This window comes from Numida meleagris, chromosome 2, assembly GCF_002078875.1.
Source record: "Numida meleagris isolate 19003 breed g44 Domestic line chromosome 2, NumMel1.0, whole genome shotgun sequence".
Classification (NCBI taxonomy): Eukaryota; Metazoa; Chordata; class Aves; order Galliformes; family Numididae; genus Numida; species Numida meleagris.
This window is the reverse complement of record NC_034410.1, coordinates 100,533,416-100,559,269: the sequence shown is the minus strand read 5'-3', so window position 1 is coordinate 100,559,269 and position 25,854 is coordinate 100,533,416. Positions and strand designations below refer to the sequence as shown.

Sequence of the window (25,854 nt, the reverse complement as noted above, 5' to 3'; positions counted from 1 at the left end):
GTAAGGTGAAATACACAGATTCTGATGTGGTGACCTTAACAAGTAGCAACAAATATAAATGCTGTAAACCATTTCTATTGCTCTTGCAGTCCTTTAGCACAAAGGAAAGAACGCCCACGCTGGACACAAGCCAATTTGAGTCATTCCTTGGTGCTTCCAAATATTGAAACCGAGAAGCATCACAGCCACCGAGCGACTGGAAGACTGCCGAAACTTGAATGAGCGTGGGGGCACTGAGCAAAGGGTGAGCACAGCCTGTGGCACCTGCGGAGGTCCAGGAAAAAGCAAGTTGTGAGCAAGCACAGGATGGATTTTCAGGGCTCCATCCATCAGCATGTACTTACCAGTAACTGCAGCAAGAGACTCGGAGGCTGGGCAGCAGGGCACAAAGCACAGGGCAAAGGGCTCCCACGGGGAGGGGATTTTGATGAAGGAATGCTTTCACAGCAGCTAGCTGCAGTGCTGGTGCGTGACCAAATCACCAAGAATGCTGCACTCAGGTTTCTCTTTTAAACCCACAGTCTGCTCTTCAGGCCCTGCTGAGTTTAATGGGGTAACTGGCTCCTCTCCTTTAGGAAGCACAAATCAAAAGCAAAACCAGGGCCAATTTTTCTGCTCTAGAACAAAATACTTGGAGGAGACAGACTGTGTTCTACAAAAGTACACAGTGCTGGAAATACTTTGATCTTCTCAATAAAGTGATTATTACAATTTTTTAAAAAGATGACTAAAATTGAAAGAGAATGTTAAATTAAATAACCAACATGCTATGCACAAGCAGCAAATATTTGCATTCAAAGCTGACATGGGAAATTAGTTCAGAGTGGGTCCACTAAAGGCCCCTATGGGGAATGCCTGAATGAACTCTGGTAGCTTCCTGGGCACTGTGCAACAAATGGAGAGGAAGGAAACCTAATCTATAACCCTACACCCACATACATCCACAGGGAGAGATGCCAAGCTAAACCGAAGTGCCATCACTAGTGCTGAGCTTCAGCAGCAAGCATCCCTGCCAGCTTGGGATCCAGAGACGAGCATCTCTCTGCATCATTTTTTTCCTATGAAATTCTCAAGGCTCGTTCTGGAGAACGCTGCTCTTTTTATACAGGGACTCCCTAACTAACACCAAGAGGAGTGGCAAGGAAGCAGGCAGGGTGAGCTGAGCAGGCACAACCACCACAGAAAACAGAGGCACTTGCCATTAGCCCTTCTCTATTTACACTGTGCAGGGGGAGAAGCTCTTCAGTTCCTGTGTGGCAGTTCCAACCCCCTTCCAAAGCACAAGGAGAACAGATGATATCAGCGGTGTCATACCTCCACCCTTGGCCTTGCTCTGTACAGCTGCCGCGAGGCCTACAAGGCGATGGCAGCCTTGCTCTCATTCCTGCCCTTTTAGAAATTCACTCATGTACCAGCTGCACAAGACAAGAGCTAGGCAGGCAGACGTCCACCCAGACATGTCTGCGTGACAATTTGGGCCCCCTGCTTGCAAGAGAATACTCTGTTTAAGAGAGCGCTCTTGGGGTTTCAACCCAACACAACCATGAGGTTCCACAGCACTCTTGTGTGCTGGAGGGGGAGTTGTCACAAACATCTACAGCATCTTCACAGAAAACATAAAAAAAAAAAAAAGAGGATTTTATTGGATTAAACAGATCAACATAAATAACAAGAGCGGGGGCTCATGATGTTTAATTTATATTCACTTTCCAAGTTTCAGGTTTCTCAATACAGCGTAGATAATGCGTTTCAGAACAAAGAGCATTCTAGATGCCTGTGGGTAAGGCAGCATTCTGCCTCGTCCCTGGCCACCAGCAGGCTCCAGGAGACTTTCTTTGTTTAAGGCCCTTTCGAAGTCTAGTGTTCAGTGGTAAGAGCTAGTCACAGGCCCAGCGAGATAAGGACAAGAACACATCAGGTTCTTTTCATAACACTTTATACTAAAATAGGGAAGTATTTTATCTAAACAGTAGGATCATACACATTTTTGTGTGTGGAAGTTTACTCAAAAATATGAAAATATTCTGAAAACACTACAGCTTGAAAGAATGAATGACAGAAACAACCTGCAGGCCTCCCACAGAGAGCAGACATGGTGACGGTGGGATGGACAACAGGGAGATTACCAGAAATTACACACTTGTTACCATTAAAAATAGTAAAATGTTAATTACATTACAGGACATACTTAAAATACAGTAAATGTTGCAGGTCATAGAATCTGTAAAAAATGTTCTCAGTGCTCTGTCATGAATCGTTATTAAACAAAACCAGTTGCTGACAGCACCAGCTGCTTCATCTGTGGTAGCACTGCACATGAACTTCAGGAGCTGTGATCTGAGTTGCACTGGCCTTTGAGACAGATAACATTCAACGAAGTTCAGATAAAATACCAGCTACCACAAGAACAAAATTATAAAATTCCCTGAAAGAACTGCACAGAAGCCACCAGTGGCTGCCAACAGCAGATAAAGGAAGGAGGAAAGGCGCCTGCCCCACAGCACGGCTGCCAGCTGGGAGCCTGCTTCGAAGTTCTCTCCTGAGAACCTCAAGCCTGTCTGTCTGTCCATCTGTTGCATGGGACTTATTTTAACTCTAGACAGAATTGTTCTAGCCAATTCCTGCCAAGGACTTCTAAAATGCTCTAGAAAAAAAAAATCTCCCATTTGACACCAATAGTTTATAACACATCATGAAGTCAGCGTCTTTAAAGTACACTAAAACAGTTTACAGTGGATAAAAATACACCCCAAAGTCAACAAGACAGCTACAGCTTCGAAGTTCAGACTCCCCTTTTATTCCACTCATTTTCCCCTCGATATGAAGGCCACTCTGCTTTTGTTCCCCCCTCCACGTCTCCTCCCCTCCCAAATAAGCAGATGCAATCAAGGAGAAATTTATTTTGAACCAATTCTGCAAAACAGTTCAACAATGCCATACTTTATAAAAATACTTAGTTACATAATTAAACTTATTACTATTTATATAAAAAGTGTGAATGTGAATTTTAAATTCTGTTAGGGTAAGAACCACATCATCAAGATCTTCAGGTGAAACAAATAAATTTTCATAAACATACAAACTCTTTTGGAGAAGTCTTATAATACACAACCATTTACAATGAACACGTTCATTAAGTTAGTGTTTTATTCCTTTACTATACAAGTGTTATTACAATGAACTGTTCCATTCTGTAATTAAAATCCAAACAATGCCAGTGTCATTTTTGGCATTTTTAGTTATAGCTGTATTAATACATAAACTCACATGATTGTGTTATTTATTTTAAAATACTTAGAAAAATTAAAATTGCATCGTATTTTTTTTTTTAATTTTTGTTGGTTTTTGTGGTTTTTTTATTTTTGTTTGTTTGTTTTTCTTACATAAAGCCCTTTTAAAATCTGATAACCACAGATGGATAGGTGATGAGTGATGATGACGGAAAACGATGGCACTGTTCTTACAAAGATCCGTTTGGTAGCTGGATTCAACGGAGTATAAACTCATGAAAAATGGTAGGTTTAGTACCAGAACCAACTTTTCTGAAAATCATTTGTTGGATAGCTTTACAATGCTAATATAAATTCAAACCCGACAGCTACGTAAGAGTTTAGTGTTTCAAAATTAAAGTATATAAGCTCGATCAGAAATTCAAAAACGTCATGCAAATTGTTGAATAAAAGACATGATGTTATTGCTTGATATGTCAGTAGCCAAGGAAAATAAATTGGGATGTAGTGTGAGCTGGGCCGATTGCCAGCAAATTTCAATGTCACTATATTCGGACAATATTAAATATATCTTCTCCCTTTAGTTTTTAAAGTTTTCACATTTTCTTTTGTTTTAGTTAAATAATTCTGTAGCAAGGGCATAAGAGGGAAGAGCAACTGTGTCTAGGGTGTCTTAATAGTCAAGAAAAGCAAAAGTGCAATCGAATCCCTGAACTAGTGACAACTAACATTTGTGGCACCCACCCTTACTAACACATATGAGCCACATACAACAGTACCAAATCTGTCTCTGCAAAAGGACTAAGAAGCGCCCATTTACCAGCTCCAGCCTTGCTCTCATGGTGAGCTTTGTTCAGGTAGTCTTCCCACTTAAGAGCTCACTGTAGGATTGGAACTTAAAATTATTCAAGGATTTCCTCCCCCAATTGTATCACATAGTTTCAAGTTCAAATATCATCATACTTTACCACATAATTTTATAAAATATTACCTCATTTTCTAGTTACCTTCATTATTCTTAATTAGCTACGCAGAAAAAAAAAGAAAAACCTCTCATGCTACTTTCCAGTTATAATTAATACAAGTATTAACACAGTGCGTTATGCTCTCTAATTTCACTACTGAGGTGTACCATTCAGATCAAGTTTGTCACTCACCGTTCCAATTTCTCTTTTGACCTGCCTACCCTAATTCAGTCCACGCAAGAGGAAGCTTAAAGATCAAGACTATGTATCAAATACGGTTGTACCATATCTGGGGGGGCATGTAATTTTGGACACAAGAAGTTTTATAGAACTGGAATGGAATTGCTTGGTCCCACAAAAATCTTCTGCATTAAAATTTCCTCCCTCAAGATCACTGTAATTCCAGACAATTCCCTCTTTAGTAAGATGATTAAATGTTGGACAAGTCAAGGATATGAAACACTGTTTTTTTTCTGCTACCGTTCACACCAACACTCATTTTACTACCTCACATTTTCAGTAAGCTTCCTTTGGACCCTGAAATAAGTTGGGAAATAGGAAATAAAATAAAGACATGTCATTGGTAAATTAGATTATAACACTTGAAAAGTGGTTTTGTGCAACTGTATTATGAAATTCCAGTTTGCCATTAAGAGCATGCAAAGTAGCGAAGATTTTCTTTCCTTTGATTCCTTACAGACGTCAGGAATTCTTTGCAAGTCTTTTACATTTGGCAGATTTGTGCATGTTATATAGACTGTTGGCTTATAAATTGTCCCCAGGCTGGTACTGTGGTTCTGTAGCAGTAAAGTAGTCCTCCAGGAAAGACTGTATATATTCAAATGTTGGTCTCTCATCAGGGTCCTTCTTCCAACACAGTTTCATTAACTCATGGAGAGATTCTGGGCAGCCTTGTGGGCAAGGCATCCTATATCCACGTTCTACTTGTTCCAGAACTTCCCGATTCACCATTCCTAATAAAAGGAAAGCATGTTAGCTTTGAATGACATGCAAAGGACAGAAAGTTTTTCAGGGCTTTCTCTACCGCAATATTGTTCATGATGTGCATGTGAATCTATCGTATCAGCACTATATAAAGAATGAATTTTTTTAAATCTTGGATTAAATACATTTTCTAAAAATTATTTCATTGTACTGATAATTCCCCACTCCTTGGTTCTTTTCCATTTTTATAACTACTTCTATGCTTTTTCATAGAACATTTACCAATGTCTTGGGCCTGTTCTTTCAAAAAGAAGACTCAAGCACAAATACCTTCCGCCTCCTCCCTTGGGTTCAGTTCAAGGACCACTTAAATTGAAATGAGGCCAAAAAAAAGGCTTTATATGCCTAGCAGGACTGCCTTACAATTCTACTCACAGCAAAATATCCGGTAGAACATGTTATGTACATTTAGTTTTAAAAACTGGCCTGGTAGCTTCACTCTATAATGCTTACTGGGACAATGTATAAAGTGGAATTTTCAGGAACAGATAGATAGGAAAACAAAAGAACACCCACTACTCTGAAAAGAACTATCAGTCACATTTACAAATCCTATCATAAAATACTTTAAAAATCACATACTAGTTAATCTGTAAACAAAACAAGTAGCTTTGGGAACAAAGGAACAGTGAAGCGTGACTAGGTTTTTGTCTCTGCTTATCTACTGTGGGCTCTGGATGGAAGTAAGAAAAGGTAACTTCAGAAGCACAGAACACCACAAAGACAAGACAAATCGACTAAATTTTCCTCTTACCTGGATATGGCACTCTCCCCTTTGTTACCAGCTCTGTCAGTAAAATTCCAAATGACCACACATCTGACTTGATTGTAAACCGACCATACAATGCTGCCTCTGGAGCGGTCCATTTAATTGGAAATTTAGCTCCTGCAAACATTAAAAATACAGATATCTGACTTCCCCTTCTTCGTGCATCATTTGCTTACACTTAAAAAAATTTTAAATATAAGAATACTGCACTCAAAGTATTTTTTACAGTTTGCTTTGTTGGCCAAATTCCAAGAGGTTAAGTATTTTAGTATTTCAAATGGGAAATCAAACCAGAGCAGTAACTACCACCTATAATTTTTGGAAGCAGTTAAGAGCTCTGAGATTCACAAATGTGTTTCAAAATGTGGGGTGATTTTCAGAAAGCAATGAAGTTGCTCTGAAAGCTCTGCAACTGCAGTTCTCTTCAAACTGTAGTAAGTTTTTATCTGAAAAAGATAATTTGTTTTTTGAAGAACCCAACAAATAGTCTTAAGCAATAAAAAGTTCACAAAAACCTGCACTTAGGCAGAATGACATCCAAAAATAGCTGCAAAAGCACACGTAATCCTTATTCACGCAGACAGAACATACTGACGTTCTGCTAAATGTAATAGTTCTAAATAATTTTAAGGTAACTGAACTTACTTATTCAGTAAATGAATCAGTCTTACCTTGCCTTGCAGTGTACTCATTGTCCTCTATTAACCTTGCTAGACCAAAGTCTGCTATTTTACACACAAGATTGTCTCCTACAAGAATGTTGGCTGCCCGGAGATCCCTGTGGATGTAGTTCATTCTTTCAATGTAAGCCATGCCATCAGCAATCTTAAAAATAAAGTTTTATTAAAATTACTTTTCATGACTGTGTACATTTATCCCAAGCATTAAGCTATATCCTTTTATTTTAGTTTCATTCTCACTGTGCTTGCTGCACTGGTAAGCGCCTGTCTGGCTCTCCATTATCTCATTTGTAACTTTGGTGATTTCTTTTTGACAAATTATGAGGTTAAAACAGAAGATCTAAGAAAGAACAGCACACAATTGCCAGAGCATTCTATATTTATACTTAGTTGATATCTGATATGGCTTTAAGTCTCCTCTCTAAATACAAAACACAGTTTTCTTGTCTTATACAAAGTACCTGAGCAGCCATGTCCACCAGCTGTGGGAGTTTTAAGTACTTCCCTTCTCCTTCTTTTAGGAAGTCTAGTAAGCTGCCTGTAAAAGATGACAAAATTTGGTGAAAACCTACAGAAAAGCACACGTTATCTGACCTGAAAACATGAACACGAGGTTTTTTTTCTCCCCAGACATTACGATTAATGCATTCAGCATTAATACCTGAGTTTGAAAAGCCTTCATTTTCCAGAACACAACTCAATGAGTATGTCTCTAGTTGACTGTGCAAGTTTTAGCCAAGCAGTTTGGTTTTCGTTTTAGTAATTAAGATTACTGAACACTAGTAAAGCAAATTGCCATTTGATAATTATATGTCTGAGGATTTTGCCTGATATTCCTGGTATCCTGGTCGGATTGTTTTCCCCACAATTTATAATTAAATGAACAACAGAAAAAAAATTCACCCTCTTATTTAAATTTCGATTTAGTTAAATTCCAATTCCAGTTCCAATTCTATACTAGAGAAATGATTCTGAAACTGTCACTATTATTTTGCTGCTTGTTCTTCCTTACAGGAGACAACAAAAGTACTTTCCATTCTTTACTATGCGTTATCTTCTCCCATTTCTATTAGAATGGTGTCCAGAAAATTACATTAGCTACATTTGAAATGAATACCAACGACTTGTGCTTGTTTCAAGACAATAATTTTCATGAGTATGGTAAAATCTCATCTCTGACAACAGAAGCTTTCACTGCAATTTCAAATGTATAATCTAAAGAAACATGCAATTACTTCACCAGTTCTTTAGTTCTGCTTTTGTAACGTCCCTAGAAAGCAATTGTTTATCCTGACTGTTTTTCCAAAACCTGATTTCTGAATGATGAAAACTGATTTTGCATGGTTGCTCAAGAGATTGAGATTGAGTAGCCAAAGAGATTGGCTACTGTTATTTAGGAATAACAACACAGAAGTAACATTTTAGATTTTCTATTTTTCTTTATGTTTTAAAGCTTATAAAACATTAAAACAAAATCCATTCAAACATGGAAAAAAATAACCCACGCAACATATTTGTGGTGGAATAATGAATGCAAGGAGTCACTCTCTTGGGTTTTGGCATTTTTCCTATTTCCTACCAGAATAGCAAGATATATCTCAGGTGAAGAGAAATAGGCAATTTTCAAGAACTGGAAGAATTGATTTGAGAACCTGCTTCTTCTTAATACCAATATGCTTATAATGTTTATATACACACTCAGCCTAAATCTCTAAATCTCCGTATCAGGAGCAGGGGGAGGGGAAAAAGAGCAAGGGAAGAAGGGTGAAGGACTGAAATCAAGGAGGTGCAAGGGCTGGATTCTGCTATTTTAAAAAGCCAACCTTAAAAAAAATATTATAGAAAATCAAAATGAATAAACAAAGAAAAAAAATACCACAAAGCAACTGATTCTGTGGTCATGAGCACGACCTATCTACAAGGCAAGCATACTGGTTGTAATGGTACTCCCAGCTACACTTACATGTGTAGCTGGGATACATACTTAAATGTATGAGGCAATGCTCACTAAAAATAAAGGGGAAAAAAAAAATCAACCATGTACTTGGAAGATTAGCAAGGCTGACACAGATGTGCAAAAAAATCATGTCTCCACCCATGATCTAAATCAGAACTGCTTCAAGTAGGTCAACCGTTGCTCATTTTAATTTAATCAGAATTATCATTTATACTTCAGCTAGTTTAAACCTAACATTAATTAAACATTTCATTTGTTGCTGGGATCTTAAATAATCTTCTAAATGTGCTATCTTTGGACCATTCTGTCACACACCTTTTGTCATGAATTCAGTGACTATGTAGATTGGTTCCTCAGAAACAACGGCATACAGTGGAACAAGCTTGTCGTGCCGTAATTTCTTCATGATCTGAGCCTCCTGAAGGAAAGCTTCGGGCATCATTGTACCAGGTTTAAGTGTCTTGATTGCAACTTTTGTGGTTCCATTCCAGGTTCCTAGAGAAGCAAATAAAATATTATTCTCCACTACAAAACCTGGGAAACCTGGGATTTTCTGCTAAAACGGTGTGGGTTTTTTTTTCCTTCTGTTCTGTTAGGTAACAGAATAATCTTAAATTATTAACTATATTGAACATTATTTTTAACTTTACTTGGCTAAATATAATATGTATTTTTTTGCCTTCAATTATTCATGAGATTATTTTTAAGGTTCAGAAACTGATTTACTTAAAATTCTATTGAAACATTCACAGAGATAACTGAAAGGTATCACACTAAGCTCTTACCCATCCATACTTCTCCAAAACATCCTTGGCCCAACTTAACTTCCAGCCTCAAAGACTCTCTAGGAATTTCCCAGGCATCTTTTGCTAGTCCCTGTGTTTGTGGTTTCACAGTGGGACATACAGTTGTTAGCTTATGACACAGTCCATCAGCATGTTCTACAAAAATGGAAAAAATAAGCTTCAGAGATTAACAATGGTAACGCTACAGCAAAAGTAACACCCTAACGTTGATAAAAGAACTACTGCATTTACTGTTTGTCAAAATTAAAAAGAAAGTTTAGAATAGTTAATTTGAAAAACAGGCTACACATGAAGTTTTTCTTCCTCTTCATATTCACAAGCTAGTATTTAGGCTTACCTCTGTAGTGCTTCACCAACTTCTGTAGAGATTCAAATTGTGCTCTGGTTGTGATATAGTATCCACCATTGTCAAGTTTTCTGATTTTGTAGTGTTTCACATTATCACCTCTGACCTCATCCCAGTCACGTATGGAAAGGGAGTAAGCACCTAGAAAACAAGTCATACATGCTGCTTCACCAAAAATTTAAAAGCACAGAATCACAGAACCATAGAATGGCTTGGTTTGGAAGGGACCTTAAATCCCACCCAGTCCCACCCCCTGCTGTGGGCAGGGCTGCCCCCCACCAGCTCAGCTGCCCAGGGCCCCATCCAACCTGGCCTTGAGCGCCTCCAGGGATGGGGCACCCACAGCTTCTCTGGGCACCTGTGCCAGCACCTCACCTCCACACAGCATATGTAACACATCTTCCCACTGTTGTTATATGCATATGTGTGTGCACATGCGTGTGTATAATGTGATATAAAAATGGCCATCCTGCTCACTTTTGCAGAGGTGGGCGTGGAAGAAGAAGAGACAGACAACGATATGCATACCTTTAGTGGTTTCACTCTCTCTTACTAAGAAAATACCACGCTGGTTCCCAGGATTTAAAAGTAGTCTTTCTGCATCTTTCCTGCCCATTTTACCAAAATACCACCTAGAAGAAGTCAAAGTAAATGCATCTAAATAAAAGCTTCCAATGCTTTGATAGTCATATAAATAGAAGATCTGGAAATCTCAAGCACTGACCAGACTGCTAATATCACAAAGTAGTTACAGATCAATAAAAATAATGACATTCATATAATCAGAAGATTAATATGACCTATTTCTACATGACTAATTTCTATTATTTGCAAAATACTTGTGAAAGGCTTCTGTTTGCAAATATTTTGTATGATTCAACAACAGGCATCAACAGCATTCATCACTGGAAGTAACTCCTCGTGGTATAGAAGTTCATAGGTAAGCTATACCAGATGACAATGAAATACTGTTGGTAGAATTCTCATAACACTGCAGCAGCCCAAAATGCCTTAAGAAATTTCAGCCATATGTTAAAGAACAGTACTTAGTACAGAGGAGGTGTGTGGCAATATCAGGGGATCACAGGTTCATTCAGACTGGACGGGTCTCCGGTCGCTGCAGGCAGGGCAGCTGTGAGATCAGACCTGGGTGTTGGGTGTTGTCCAGTCCCCTTGAAAACACTAAAGGACGGATCATGCACAGTGTCCAGGCCCTATGACTCTGCTAGGCTGCCTGTCCTCAGGCTGCATCTCATCCTTCTGCCATGCACCTCAGAGGAAGCACCTTTTTCTGAACTTCATGTAGAAACACTCCTGTGGTAGTTATGTACTTTTCTCCATCTTTGTTGTGTCATTCTAATATTGAAAAATACACAGATGTTTTAACACACCTGCTGTTTTTCTTGCCTAACTTCTTTCAGCAAGGGAATTTCTTCTGCACTCCCAAAGTGCTGACCAACAGGCTGCATAGATAATTTTAATGTCCCAGACTTTGCAATAACACTTATTTTCTAAATACATTTTGATTGCGTGCCTTGGAAGTCATAAAATGATGTAAAGTGTAAATTTGCAACATTTTAATTTGGGGCTGTTGTAACATCAAGCAAATCTGGCATTATGAGTGTTGGAAGTCGGCAAAAACATAGGTAAGAAGGGATCATTTTGCTGACACGTGATCAGAATGGCCTGTGCGATCACTTAGGGATTTTAAACTTATTTTTACATTTTATTGTGTTTTCAGTTTGACTGTTTAAGTAAACCAGCAAATTTAGAATTGATCATGAGAGTATATATACACCTGAAACAACTTGGATGTAACTCATATCTTAATGAAGCAAACCCGAACCACAGTAATTACTTCACATGAAAATGCCTCTTCCCAAGACTGCCAATTTATAAATTACACTGTAAAGTGTTATTTTATAAAATAAAATAATAGCAGGATTAACTTGTTCCTTTATGAGCTTTTTACACTTTTACTACAGCAGCATTCAAAAGCCACAAGGATAATATGGATCCTATCTCAAGCAGCTTGCGATATAAATGTCTTCAGGCTTAGGAAAGACCACTTAACAAAAATCCTAGTAACTTAGGGCTGTATATTGCTTTTGCATTTGTAACTCTAGCTGCAATTACAACAAAATCTATAAATACAATCAAAGCGAAGGGCTACCAAATGAGTTCTAAAGCAAATGAACTGTATTTCACATAGTGTGGCAATATTAAATAAAATTAGCATTGGTTCTTTAAAATAGTGTCAGCTTAAAAAAGCTTCCTTGCTCTTTGCCCCTCACTCTCATCTCCAGCTGTGACATAAAACTATGACAAATCCCAACCACTCTACTCCGTCTGTCCTTAGCAGCAATACTCTCTGTGCAGAAGCACTGCATTCTTAGTTTGCAAAGGGCTATCACTTCCATTTTACCACCACTGCAGCCAAAATGATGATATGTTTTATGGCATAGTTCAAGATAATAACAACTATATATATATATATATATATATATATATATATATATAAACCTCAATTATAAAAGCAGCTGAAACGCAAGGGCCAGCATTATATATAACAAATAACAGCAAGCCTTTGATACAATCACTTTTAAATAGCAAAGAGCCAGGTGAGAGCAGCAGCAACATGCCATATTCTCAGCTTGAAATTCAGGAAACATCCTGGAAATTGGGCAGTTTTCCCAGAAGTGCATTAGGAAACACAGAAGTGCCCAGATAATGTATCAGGGAATTGCTTATTGGCAGAACCATGCCTGTGTATCACATCAAGAGCTGTGGGGCTTTATATTGCTAGTACAATAAACACAATTAATCCCTTGAAACAAGCATCACCTGAAAGTTATACCCCAACTCATTATACCTAAAATAACTTCAATTCTGTAAGCTCTTGGGGGTCTTTGTTTGTAAATAAATGTAGGATTTATTGGTACCCACAGTAATGCAGTTTTCCCAATTTATAGTTCTTCTTGACGTCCCTAGCAATTTTGTCAACAGGATGTTGTTACAGATTAATAGATTAGCAACAGCTGTCAACACGAATTCTTTTTTTTTTTTTTTTTAATAATGTGACATTGGGCACTACCAGAGATACAGCTGATTTTGACTTAGGGTTTAACAAATAAAAATACAGATACAATCCTAGAGTCAAGGATGTGTGAACTCTTAATTAAAGACCATGCATTTTTGCTCTTTATGAAATATAGAGCACGTCTCCCAGTTCTCATCTTCATTATTGCACTGTTCCAATCTTTCTCCTTTAACTACACGTAGCAAGCAAGCATAAAACATTCGCAGAAGCATCCACCTCACATCTACTAACAATTATACCTTAGACAACACCCACGTAGCATTCCTATCCTTTAATTAGTGGTATAATCTTACTTCACCCTTAAATGTTACGTGCAGTAACTGAAGTGAATGTTATTACAGGGCACTAAATGCAGAATGGATAATAAGAACAGATTGACAGGATGCAATGTCTTACTCTTCCGCTTGAATGGAGTCTGCAGGAGCTACGTAATTGCTTGGGATGTAGCCTGTTTTTCCCGTAGCAATGGATCTTGCTTCCCACCAGTCGCCTTCCCTGCAAGGTAAGATCAGTGACCTCTTCCACACATGAACAATACATCATTCCCGAACTGCTGAAGCATCTTCGCCTAAAATCTTATTTTACTTGAGAAGACAACTACTATAATTTGCGCTGCAGCTGAATATATTTTTCTTTTCACTGTGAAGAACATGAGTGCCTTGCCTCTTAGTGGAATTTTTGTTTTAAAGAATTTTTTGCTTAATGTAAAATTAAATTAAAAATTTAATTCTGCAATTAAACCAGAACATCAAACTACTACTTAGCCATCCCAGCATGGGTTTATGATGGAGGCCAGAGAGAAGCACTGCAACGGCCAGAAGTCCTTTCCTGCAGGCAGAGTGCTCAGCTCCTGCCACTGCCATCCTTCCTTGTTGGATGTAGAAACCCATAACACGCAGAGACTGATACAATGTGCTTTCCCCCCTCTCTGTGCTTCACCACAGAAGGGCATGAAAGGATGCACCCCTAGCAGCAGGAGAGGAGGCAGCTTTGGGATTCCCCAGCCACTGCAGCTCGACATCTGCACCCAAACATGACCTCAGCCCAAAAGCATCATCTAACCAGTATCACTGTTTCAGTCCTCACATGTGATGAGTCTCTCATTCACAAAAAAAATTCCATCTACTCTTTACTGAAATATGACACGTAGATTTCAAGAAGTGCTGAGGATCTATTTATTCCCGACAGCACTCTAGAGAAGTCTGTGAACAAGAACACTTACGTGTTGTTTATTATCTGGAACCGTTCACCTTTCTTAAAAGAAAGGTCATCTGTAGTTCTAGCTTCATAATCGTATAAGGCCACAAATACAGTAACACCACCTTGAAAAAGAAAATAAAGACAAAAAGATTTAGCATTAATGCTGCAACACTTGACTTGAGGACTGCTCTGTGAGAACAACACATCAGTTTTAATTTGGAAGCACCTGGAGGCTTCAGGTTCCATCTCATTTTGTCAGCTGGATCAATAATCAGCTCATTCCTTAAAATTAAGGAAAGCCTATAAGCAAATAGCGCTAAAAAGTATATTATTTCCACAGCAAAGAAGGTATTTAGATACGTCATTAGAAGTACATTAACAATTAGAGCACTTATAGAGAGACGTTTGCAAAACACATCAACATTAGAAAAAAACAGCTTCTTCATTAAGTTAGCTTCTTTTCAAGAAATGCAATAAAGAAATCACTAACGCCTACTTTTGCTGAGGAAGATCCATCAGTGCATTCTTCCATGGAATAATAACTAAGATCTGTAGGTTGCTCTGAAGGTAATGCCTCCTATTTATTTCTACGGAAATGACAACAGATACAAAGAGCGTAACACTATTTGATTGGGCAAATTCTCAGCTACAAAACACTGTTTTTCAACAGTCGCCATCATTAGCTATGCCTTTATGCCAGTGAAGAAAAAAAGCCTGCATGCCGCGCTCACAAAAATCTGCATGGCCATCCCAAACATGGCTCGTCTTTCATGTTGCTGTTGTCACTGCTGAAACGCACCACCCACCGCCTCACTGTGCTCACAGAAGCTGGCTGGTCTCCATAAATGCTCAGCAAGTATCAATGAATGTCATTTTTTCCACACAGAGGAATTCAGTGACACACCTTTGCTTCAAACACACTTCCACGTCAGAAGCCATTCTGTCAGACTGCCCCTCTGCTGCCATCTGTCACACAGCAACAACATGTAACAGAATATTGGCAGGTTGGTTCAGCCTCTACTGCCATACCACCAACATCTGCCTCTGACACTGCTGGCCAACATCATAAAAAAGGAGGCATTACTTTCAGAGCAGCCCTCGTATTTCACAGGACAAGCAGCTGCGCTCCACTAGCCCTAAGGAATTTGCTTCCCCTGCTCCACTGCCCCTGCTCAGGGCGCTGAGTGTGACCCACAGACAACACACAAGTGTGTAGGGGCAGGCAGGCTCCTTCACTTACTGTAGAAACACATTTTCTATGCTTGAAAGAGCTGGTTACTTAATAAGACTGGGATAAAATAAGCGAATGAAAAATGCTATTTCAGAGTGCAGTGGGCATTCAGGAAGCATAATGATAACCCAAGTAATAAAATAATTAATTTGTGAAAGTGCAACATTACATTTCTAACACGCATACATATGTACCAGGACATACAGATAAGACCACCTCCAGGAACATGCTGTGTCTAACCTTAGATGCTGCAACTAATGTGATGGCAATCAGAAAGGAGGAATACAGTACATGATGAGTATTGCCACTACCTAGTATTATTCTACTATGGATACTTTCACTTCAGTATTTTTGTTTGATATAGAGATTCCTGTGCTTACACTGCACCAGTAGGTCATAAATAGAAATGAACCTGCAGTTCCTCTAGGAAAATCAGAACAAAAAAATGTAAGATGGCAGAGTAAGTGAAAGTTTACACTGAAATACGATTTACAAACTGAAAATTAGTTAGAACATCTCCTAGAAGTTAACAGTACCTAATCTAAGTTGAAAAAGAACAGAGAGCTTCCAATTTTTGCTTGCATTGTTATACTACTGCATTATTTTGATGATAAACTGTTACACAGAGAAAGAAAACTGTGGCAATACATATAATTTTCACACAATCAGAAACCGAATGTTAAGGAAATAAAACATCCCCACAGAAATCTTCCACAATACTCCCAAGTCACAATATTACAAATGCTTATAAATCTTTATGAAACTACTGGGAGACTCCAAAAACTTCAAAACAAATTGTACAATGTCTGGAAAGATACTAATATAGAAACAAGAGAAATATCCATTTCACTTGATAGCGTAGCGCTAATCAGAGTAAAGAAACAAAGCATTCAGATGTAGGTCATGAAAAAAGAGAACTATCATTAATTATCAGTGTTTGTGCCTTCTTCATTATTTTTAAAGAAGTAATTGATAAAGCTAACATTCAATCCTTGCAAAGTTTTGATTTCAATACTTCAGGTACCATAGAAACTCTTTATTTTCACCCAGAAGTGTTATTTATTCTGCGGCACAAAATAATAAAATGCTTCAGGTGAACAGCATCAGCACAGAATATTTTAAGCAATGAGATACAACTCAAATGATTTTTGAAATCTCTCGTAGATGTTTTCTTTGTGAATCACCAATATAGTTGTTAAAGCTACCTGGGGTCGAAACACTTCTCCTTGAAGGGGATTCCCCTCATTAGGGCAGAATTCTCATTCTCTAATCTAGAACTTTGGCTTTGGAGAGAAGACTTCCCTCTGTTGTTCAGTACGAGGACTGGAGAGCACTAGTGTAAACACAGCTTCAAATAAGTCAATTTTTCTGTTTTCAATTTCAGTAATATTCTGTGAATTTCTAAGGTCTGATGACGAGAATGTATAGTACAGGAGCAGAGTGGATTTAACTCAGATTTCTTTTCCAATTCTGCCCTAGAGGAATAAAGATGGTCCAACCCTTTTTCAGCCTCACTACAGGCTATGATGACAATGGTATCGTCCTTTTGTAACGCATCACTAACGGACTGGGTAAGTACTATGGACACTTGCGACATATTTGACAAGCCCATCTCTTTTTCTCTCCTGCAAAACAAAGGGCCTCAGATCCTGACTCAGTGCTTTATTTGTGACAAATGCTGAAAGGTTACAGTCAGATGAAATTTGTCATTCAATCCGCTCAAAAAATCCACACAATTCTCACCGATCTGAAAATCAGAAATGGATTTACTGAACAAATGTTGGTGTACTTTTATTTAAAGAGACAGCGAAAAGTGTGTGAGAATGAACGGCTTTCTGGCTTTACAAAGCAAGGAGGAATAATTATATAAGCACTATCTTTTTACCTGACCATAAAATGATTCACCCAAGTCAGCCTGCCCAAATCTGCACCGGTGAGGCTCAAGACCTATCTTTTCATGAGAAATCTCTCCTATTGACTCTGAGCCAAGACACAACATGCTTAATGACTAGGATGAACAGGGACAGGCAAGAGATTAGCCCTCCTGGTCTTGGCACAAAAGGATTTATGGTAGCTGGGGGGGCTGCATTCCTGATGTCTGGTAATACCCAGGAGTGCCTGCACGTTCTGCAGGAGATTCCCATGTGAACAAAGCACCTGATCTAACAAGAGGCAAAACACAGAGGTTTCTTGGAGGAGATGAAGATTTCTGTAAGCATATGAAACTTTACTTGGTAGAGCTAGTGAATAAAAAGAAAGGCTGCCATCACTTCTCCATGTGTTCATCCAACACTGGGTTTCAGATGGGGTTAAAAACTTTGGGATGGGATAGATACTCATTTTCACTATTTGTTTTTTACTGAATTTCCAAAAAGGGAGCATGAGGTAATCAGTACCTGACAGTTCGTATTTGTTTTTTTGAATTTCTTAATGTCAAGGCCACAGCAGTTTCTTATAGACCTCAAATTTCTTGTGTTTAAAAGCTTTTAAATGCCACTGTAGTGAAGTAAACATTTAAGCAGTGTAATTGTGCTAACACTAGAGTTTTGTGGGAAAACTAGGAGACTGATACGGAATTATTTAAAATATTTGGTGGAGTGCCTGTGTAAGGCTTTTCTCTCTTCTGCCCCCCCGAATAAAAGAAAATTACAGTTTCCTCTCAAAAACATCCAGCAAAACTAAGTGCACTACTGAAATTAGCCACGTGCACAAGAACAATGCTTTTTTATGTTTTAAGATTTTTATAGAAAAGCACATTTATAACATCAAATATGTATACTGATTTAAAATGCTGTACCTACAGAGACTATACATCAGCCAAGACAGTCTCAGCATCTTGTAAATTCTACTTTTTTCAACTTAGCCTTTAATGTGACCATCAAGAGAGAAAATTCTGCTCTTTTAACACATCCTGTTCACATATTAAAGTACACAGCACATACTGAATATCCTGATTATCTTCGTAAATGAACAGATTCCACACTGCCTTAATGCAAATAACTCTCAGCTGATCAAAAGATTTGAAAATCAGTTTAAATCAAAGTATGAGTTTCCTAAATTTGAAATGCTTTTCATTTTGCCTCTTTCTCCAAAGGTGTACAGCCATTATTCCGTGTGCATCCCTTCAAGAACTTAGAATTCTAACAATTTTATTATCTATTCCCATTACCACCTCTAACATGTCTAACACCTCTGTGCTATGGTCCTACAAACACAAAAGCCAAAAAAAAAAGCCTCCAAGCTCCATTCACTGGTGGGTATGGGCTGAATTATTATATCTGCAGGAAAGATACCGAAAATCAGAAAGTCCCAAAAGGCAATTTATTTTAAATTTTCACTTCTGTGTGGCAAGGGGTAGTAGTATTCTTTTCATTTTCTTATTTCTTATTTCTGAACATGACTGTGAAGCTTACAAATGAATAATACAAGAAGAATTTTATGTAATATTCACCTGTTAAAGTACTGGGATATGGACTTGGCACAGCTGAAAATGAAGACGATGCTCCTCCAAAGGGTGTCATTCCTGAGGGCCCTCCAAAAGGAGTCATGGAATGACTGTTGAAATTAACTGCTGATCCCTTTATTGCCGGTGACTGTGTTGCTTGGCTGGAGTCTGACCCGTAATGGCTGACGTGGGAACTAACAGGTTCTGGAGTGTTATCCGTCCTGTATTTCATGGCTGGACCTTTATCTTCTTTGCTTTTAATGCACCCCATGGTTGCTTCTGTGAAAATGAGAGGAAAAAATGAGTTCATCTGGATGCTTCATCTTTTGATAGTTAACACAGACAACTCCCTCCCAGAGTTGCTGAAAATGCTGATTAACTACTGTATAAAAGGTAATAAAAACCGCCACCAATTGCTACTGTGTACAGTTTACAAATTCCAGTGAAAATGGTTTCTGGAATAAGATCTAAGCTATTCCCAGACTAGAGAGGACAACATTATTTTTTCCCACCACAACACACACAGACAATGCATCTGGATTATTCTTTCATCCCATCTCCTTGCCGGACATGGTAACAAACAAACAAACAAGCAAAAACCAGACAGCTGGGGAACAGTGGAGGAAAAGACACTGAAAACTTCTCCATCAGAGAAGTTGGGAAAGACCAGGAATTTTGAACAGAGGTGACAAGCACAGAGCCATGTAAGTCATGATATAAAGGCAATAAGCGGAGCATCCCTGCTTGCTTTTTTAAGCAATAAGGACCTGCGCTGTAGGTGGCATTACAACTATGGATGTCTTTAAAGACAGACGTAGGGAAGCTTCCATCCATTTCCAGCTCCCCTAATGCAATTCACAAATGAACCCGTAATAATCATTGCTGCAGGACAGGATTAAGTTCCACAGTTGAAGGAGAATTAGAAGAATGTTTACAATAGTCATTACAACATCCAGTAGGTTAGAAAGTGAACTGCACCCCGAACGGTGACAACTTATAGCCCTGACAGCCCAAGACGGCCACAAATTTCCATTACAGGCAAACCATGAGCTGTTAACTGCAGGGACACCTCTTACCTGCTGACAGCCACCAGAGAGGAGACAGTCACAAGCAATTAAAGCTACCACATCTTAAGAAGTCACCACCTGTCACTTATCAAGTGGTGACAACTGATAGCAGGCATTTTCTAGCTTGCTCCAGCTGGGAAACAAATCAGAACAAGAAGAAGAGTCCGTGTTACATGTAACACTAGTCTGACATGAAAATTCCTAAGTTCTTAGGGGGAAAGTAAGCATCAAAAAGCACCCAAAAAACCTACTTTAACTTCAACATCTCCATACTAAAAGTATTTATTTCAACAATTGCAACAGCAGCTCCAGGATTCTTTAACTAAGGGTTAGAAAAACTGTTTCCCATTGAACATCATTTTTTTTTCCTTTCAGTTCTCTCTTATCTTGTTTACTATTTAATATAGAAATCTAGAACAAATTAAATCTCACTAAATGAATACTGCTTTAATATAGCCACAAAGAGAAAACTTAGTTTTTCAATCTGAAAGTTTTCTAATTTCCTCTGCTTAACAATTACAATATTAAAGATGCTATAATTTCCTCAAGAGCCTTGAATCAGAGATCCTGGAAAGAAGAACATCCATAGCTATTGATGTACCATACAATATTCAAAATTAAGAATATTCACTTGCCATTTCAGTCCCTAGTACGATAATGCACTACAGACAATTACTGGTGCAGATACAAGAAGTAACAAAATCAAGTAACTGCATTTCTACAAAACTCATCTCAGAGTTTTAAACAGAATAATAAATCACCACAAAAGCACACCTTATTCAGTTTTTTACTACTTCTGATATTATTATTGCCAACTTATTCCATCAACAACTCATCACAATCAATAGGACTCAAATATACATGTGAAGAATGCATCCTGTCTACACAGAATCATTAAGGTTGGAAAATACCTCTAAGATCATCCAGTCCAACCATCAACCCATCACCACCAATGTCACCCACTAACCCATGGCCCTCAGTGCCACATCCTCACAATTCTTGTACGCCTCCAGGGACAGTGACTCCACCACCCCTCTGGGCAGACTATGTCAAAGCCTCCCCAGTCTTTTGGAGAAGAAATTTTTTGTAATATCCAACCTAAAAATTCCATGGTGCAACTTCAGGCCACAGCCTTTTGTCCTGTCACTGTTACCTGGGAGAAGAAGCCTTATAGTCTATAGTAAAACTGCTAGTTATTGATTGACAATGCAAGTGGATCAAACACACAAAACACATCCTTTTCCACTGCAAAACAGATGCTGTAATTTGAAGCACAGCTTTCTGGCCACTTGGCTGCTTTTTAACTCTTGCCTTACTTTGAGGCCTATTTCTTTGACTCTCTTTAAACAACTGCAGTCAGTTTTCTTACAAACAGTGAATACAAGTCCAAAAACCTTTGTGAAAATATGTTTGCTAACAGTACTGATTCCCTACCTTTGGTTAAAAATTAACCATCATGAGTGATCCAGAAGTACTTATGTTAATAAGTAGATTAGAAGGAAAAAGTAAGAACATTCATACATTTTCATCACAAATACTTTTCCTCTTTCATTTCTGGTATTCGGTTAACTTGTAACAGACTGATAAGACTTCAAGATTAAAAAAAACCAAACAACAAGGCAGAAGCAATTTTACCAGTCCCATGGTAACTGACAATGCCACAATTGATGACACAATTATAACTAATATCACCTGTATGTGAATAGCAGCAAAAGTTTCCATTGGTGAACTTCAATGCAGGAAAAAGTCCTTACTGAAGACCTGAGTTCATTCTAGAGAAATACAGTTTGCCTCCCTTTCCCTTGCTTCTCCCCTCCCCAGCTATTTCACTGTTAAGGTAATCTTCTTTCTGGGGTTAAAGAGATTAACAGCAGAGATTCAATCAGCTCTTCAAGGAGACAGACATTCAGAAATAGGCAGACAAAATTCAAACATTCTTCTACTTTGATAATTACATACCCACAAAACAAAATTGCTGAAGCAAAACACTTAGCTTTTGGAAGTCAAAAACACAGGTGGAAAATTCCTATAAATACTGTGTTTGAATTTAAGAGTAGGAAAGACAGAGAAGATGACATAAAGGTGAGTAGTAGGGAAGAGAAAAATGACTCCGCACACTATGGGAAGGAAAAGAAAACAACCCGTGACTTATTACTGTTTACTCCAGCAATATATTACTGGATCAAGGAAAAAATCCTAAGCAGCTGGTAGCGACACTGGATTTGGTTACTGCGGTACTGCATTTGTTATTAAAAATTTTCATAACTGAAATAACTTACAACTATTTTCATTACTCTTTGTCTGATCAGCAACAAAACATTAAAGAAAAACTTTCTGCTGTAACATTCATGGATCTTTCCAAAGCACCATACTCTTTGTATAAACAGACATAAAGATGACATGTTCTTGTTGGCTTTGCAGAAGTCAGTCCACCTACTGAAAGAAGTGCTGACCAAAGTAAGTCATTCAGAATCCACAGATCTATTCCCATTATTTAAATCACTGCAGATCACACAATAACTTTGGTAGCTTATTCTTCCTTGCAAAGAAATACTTTCCTATTGGCTCTGATTAGTGTGCCAGAGTGCTTGGTGGGTTGGTTAGGAGTTGGCTTGCTGGAGGACTATCAGGAAGCCACATTCTGAATGGCATGGAGTAAAACTACAATGTCTTTTCCTGCTTTCTAGATAGAATGTTTTCAAGAGGAAGAAGCTAAAATGATTACTGGAAGGATGGATGAAGGTTAGCAGGATGCCCACAAAAATCAAAAGAACAGTAAGCACACTCAAGAAAGTAACCGTCATCAAACGAGTGCTTAGGGACATCTATTTTGATTTATGATATTTGGAGAAGTCATACATAGAGCAAAAGTTCATTGTGGTTCAGCACTCAACAAACACCTCTGACAATGACACAGGCACCTTAAGAAGCCCTCTGTCAAACACAGCTACAAGAATCAGTGCTGCCTTCTTATTCTTCCAACTCAGTTTTAGAGCAGAGTGCTAGATCGCAAGGAAAACATTGTTCAATACATCCAAAAGTATGGCTTCGAAGGTCTCTGGTTTTTTTTTTTTCCTGCTTTCATTTCAGAAGGATGACTTACCAGCCCAAGAAAAGTGAGCTTTCCCTCAAGAGACATAGAATCTTAAGATACTGTTCCCTTAGGGTGCGTGCAGCCTGGTCCATCCCCTCCAGAAAGGTTGGTACCGTGAGGCAATCTGCTCCTTTGTCAACTGTCTTTGCTCTTTAAAGTTGATAGATATGGAAGTTACTTATTCATTGTTTCCTCGTGATATTACGTTTCTCAGAGTACTTCAAGGAAGGTCTCTTAATGGCATGAAGGAACATCACATGGATAATAGACAACGCAACAGCTAGCATTCTGGCACAGCAGCCTGATACGCCTCAGAACTGTGTTTTATTCCCACTCTCCCATATTCTACCCACTGGAATCAGGAGTCTTAGGAGCAGAGGTTGGGCTCAGAAACCCTGATGACCAAATGCTGGGAGAGCCTCATGTTTCTTTCACTTGTTGTCACTGATTTAATAACAAAAACTCCACAAGGAAAACAGCAACAACAAAACAAACAATTTTCCTCTTGGGGGCTAACTGAAGGTGTTCTGACTTCTCTCTTTTGTTAAGATCCATCTCTTACTTCCTCAGATATCCTCTAGAGATTTCACCACAGTGTAAAGCAGCTGCACAGAGAGGTTCTAATGTGCCACAAAGGAAAAGATGCTCTAGGGAGTTGTTCTTTCTAGACTAAATCAGGTACTAAACACAAGTAAAATCTCTTTCTAGAAGAATAAAGCAAGGCTGCAAATATCTTTATGCCTTAAACAAAGAAACAAACAACCCACCCTACGCTATATAATCTGAAAAAGAACTTGAGATTCACAAGCTGTTAATAAAAATACCAAAAAACCTGAATATTTCCACTGCCACTTTATTTCTCAGTGCTAACAACAAAGTTTCTACAGATAAAAGAAGCACCTTCAGTACTGAAATATGAAAAATGTTTTGCAGAAAAAGGTCCTCTTACATTTCAAATAGCTCTGATTTGAAGTAATTAAAATTTCATGCAATAACGACTACAAGATATTCTGTAGAAAGTTCACTAATGGATCCATTAGCTAACAGCTGACTATTTGCTTAAACAAGTGCAGAGCTGATTCCGTATGTCACTGGAGACATTCAACCTACGCAGGCTTTTTGTACACCAGGCAAACAATGCAGGGTATTCACCAGACAGGTGGTTTCAGATGGTAGTATCTAAAACTCATTAATTAGAAACGACATAGACTGAAAGAAATGAAGATAACCAGAAAAAAAGCTTCTGGTCAATACTACTATATCCAGCTAATTCCTTTCTTCTTTAAAAAGATGCTTTGGTATGAAAACATGTTGATTTTTTTTTTTAAATACAAAGCAATTCACCATGTTGGTAAAGGAAAATGCACTAAAGAATGACCTAAACTCTGTGTTCTTTGCACAGTGTGTACAATTTTCATTCTCAAATTACATACTTCTTCTCATGTGATAGTTTATCTTGTATGAGCTGTCATAACTTGCAACATTTCCTTATTTCACAACCTATGACATTTAAAAAAAATGATGTTCCATTGGATTCAGTTTTATAATTAGCAATAACATTAGCATAACGAGACCTTAGAGAGTCTGTATGATTATGCATTTAAAGTGCAACTGACATGACCTTGTAATTAATGATCTAATAAGAAGCAAAAAGTGAAGATAAAGGAAGAAGTATAAAAAAAGACACTGAAGCAAGGACTTAGGTAATTTGAATTTCAATGTTTGCCGTGCTTCTAAGCGTAATTCTACCCAGAAAAATAACTATGAGACCTTAGGCTGCTCACACACTAAAATATGTTTAAAGAAATATTTTCCTTTATCACCATTATAGAATCACAGAATTAGCTAGGTTGGAAAAGACCTACAAGGTCATCCAGTCCAACCATCCACCTACTACCAATAACCCCACTAAACCATGTCTGTCAACCCTACATCTAAATGTTTCTTGAACACCTCCAGGGACAGTGACTCAACCACCTCCCTGGGCAGCCCATTCCAGCGCCTGACCACTCTTTCAGAAAAGTAGTATTTCCTAATGTCCAGTCTAAATCTCCCCTGCTGCAACTTGAGGCCATTCCCACTGATCCTATCACTAGTTATAAAAGAGAAGAGGCCGACCCCCAGCTCACTACAACCTCCCTTCAGGTAGTTATAGAGAGCGATGAGGTCTCCCCTGAGCCTCCTCTTCTCCAGACTGAACAATCCCAGCTCCTTCAGCTACTCCTCATAACACATTACAATTTGAATTTTTTATTCTAATGTTTCTACAGATCAAATCCTGCTTTCCATGGTGATTGTAAATACATATTTATAAACAAAACATTCTGGGGCTCCTGTGGTAATACGCTGGATTTCATAGAAGCAGAACAAACTCCAGCAGAACAAACTACAGCCAGCAGAACTAATATAGCAACAGAGGACGCTGCACAGAGAAAAAAACAATGAGTACAAAATTGCTTTTATAACTAAAAATTTCAGAGAGCTAAAAGGTGTTGCAAGTACTACATCTTTCTGTTCTAACTCCTGCTTTTCACAGAAAACAGATTCAAAAATTTACACTTATTTAATGATTGTGACTGATCCTTCTATTGGAGGACCAAGCTGACAAGATCATTACAGCTGCACTCTGAAGGAATAACAGATCTCAAAGCACTACCAGGAAATTTAGCATAAACAGGAACTACATAAGAAAGAATAAGATTCTTCAATCTTTCACATCCTTCCAGGATTTCTTAACACATTTGTCATGGAAGACAAAAAAAATGATAGAAATGTGTTTCCTCTGAGGCTTGACTGGGTGTCATGGTTTTGTGATTTTCGGTTATTGGTATTCCACATCATAACATCATGTAGTGGACATACCTAGTTCTCAGAAGAGAAGGACTACTACAGTCCCCATGGCACTTTGCTCCTTTGTTACCATTTTCCAGCCGGAGGGAAAAGATAAAAGCTCGCAGTA

The 25,854-nt window shown here is 38.3% G+C and overlaps 1 protein-coding gene across 1 annotated transcript in view; it reads right to left on the bottom strand.

Moving 5' to 3' along the window:
- YES1 (YES proto-oncogene 1, Src family tyrosine kinase) overlaps positions 2,881-25,854 on the bottom strand; it is a 53,880-nt gene continuing 30,906 nt past the window's right edge. The window contains exons 2-12 of the mRNA XM_021386041.1: positions 18,741-19,013; positions 14,081-14,180; positions 13,255-13,353; positions 10,287-10,390; positions 9,750-9,899; positions 9,392-9,547; positions 8,922-9,101; positions 7,111-7,187; positions 6,641-6,794; positions 5,955-6,086; positions 2,881-5,169 (exon numbers count right to left, since the gene is read on the bottom strand). Coding sequence (XP_021241716.1) covers positions 4,961-5,169; positions 5,955-6,086; positions 6,641-6,794; positions 7,111-7,187; positions 8,922-9,101; positions 9,392-9,547; positions 9,750-9,899; positions 10,287-10,390; positions 13,255-13,353; positions 14,081-14,180; positions 18,741-19,005 — 1,626 coding nt within the window. The 5' untranslated portion in view covers positions 19,006-19,013 and the 3' untranslated portion in view covers positions 2,881-4,960. The remainder of the gene's footprint in view (positions 5,170-5,954; positions 6,087-6,640; positions 6,795-7,110; positions 7,188-8,921; positions 9,102-9,391; positions 9,548-9,749; positions 9,900-10,286; positions 10,391-13,254; positions 13,354-14,080; positions 14,181-18,740; positions 19,014-25,854) is intronic.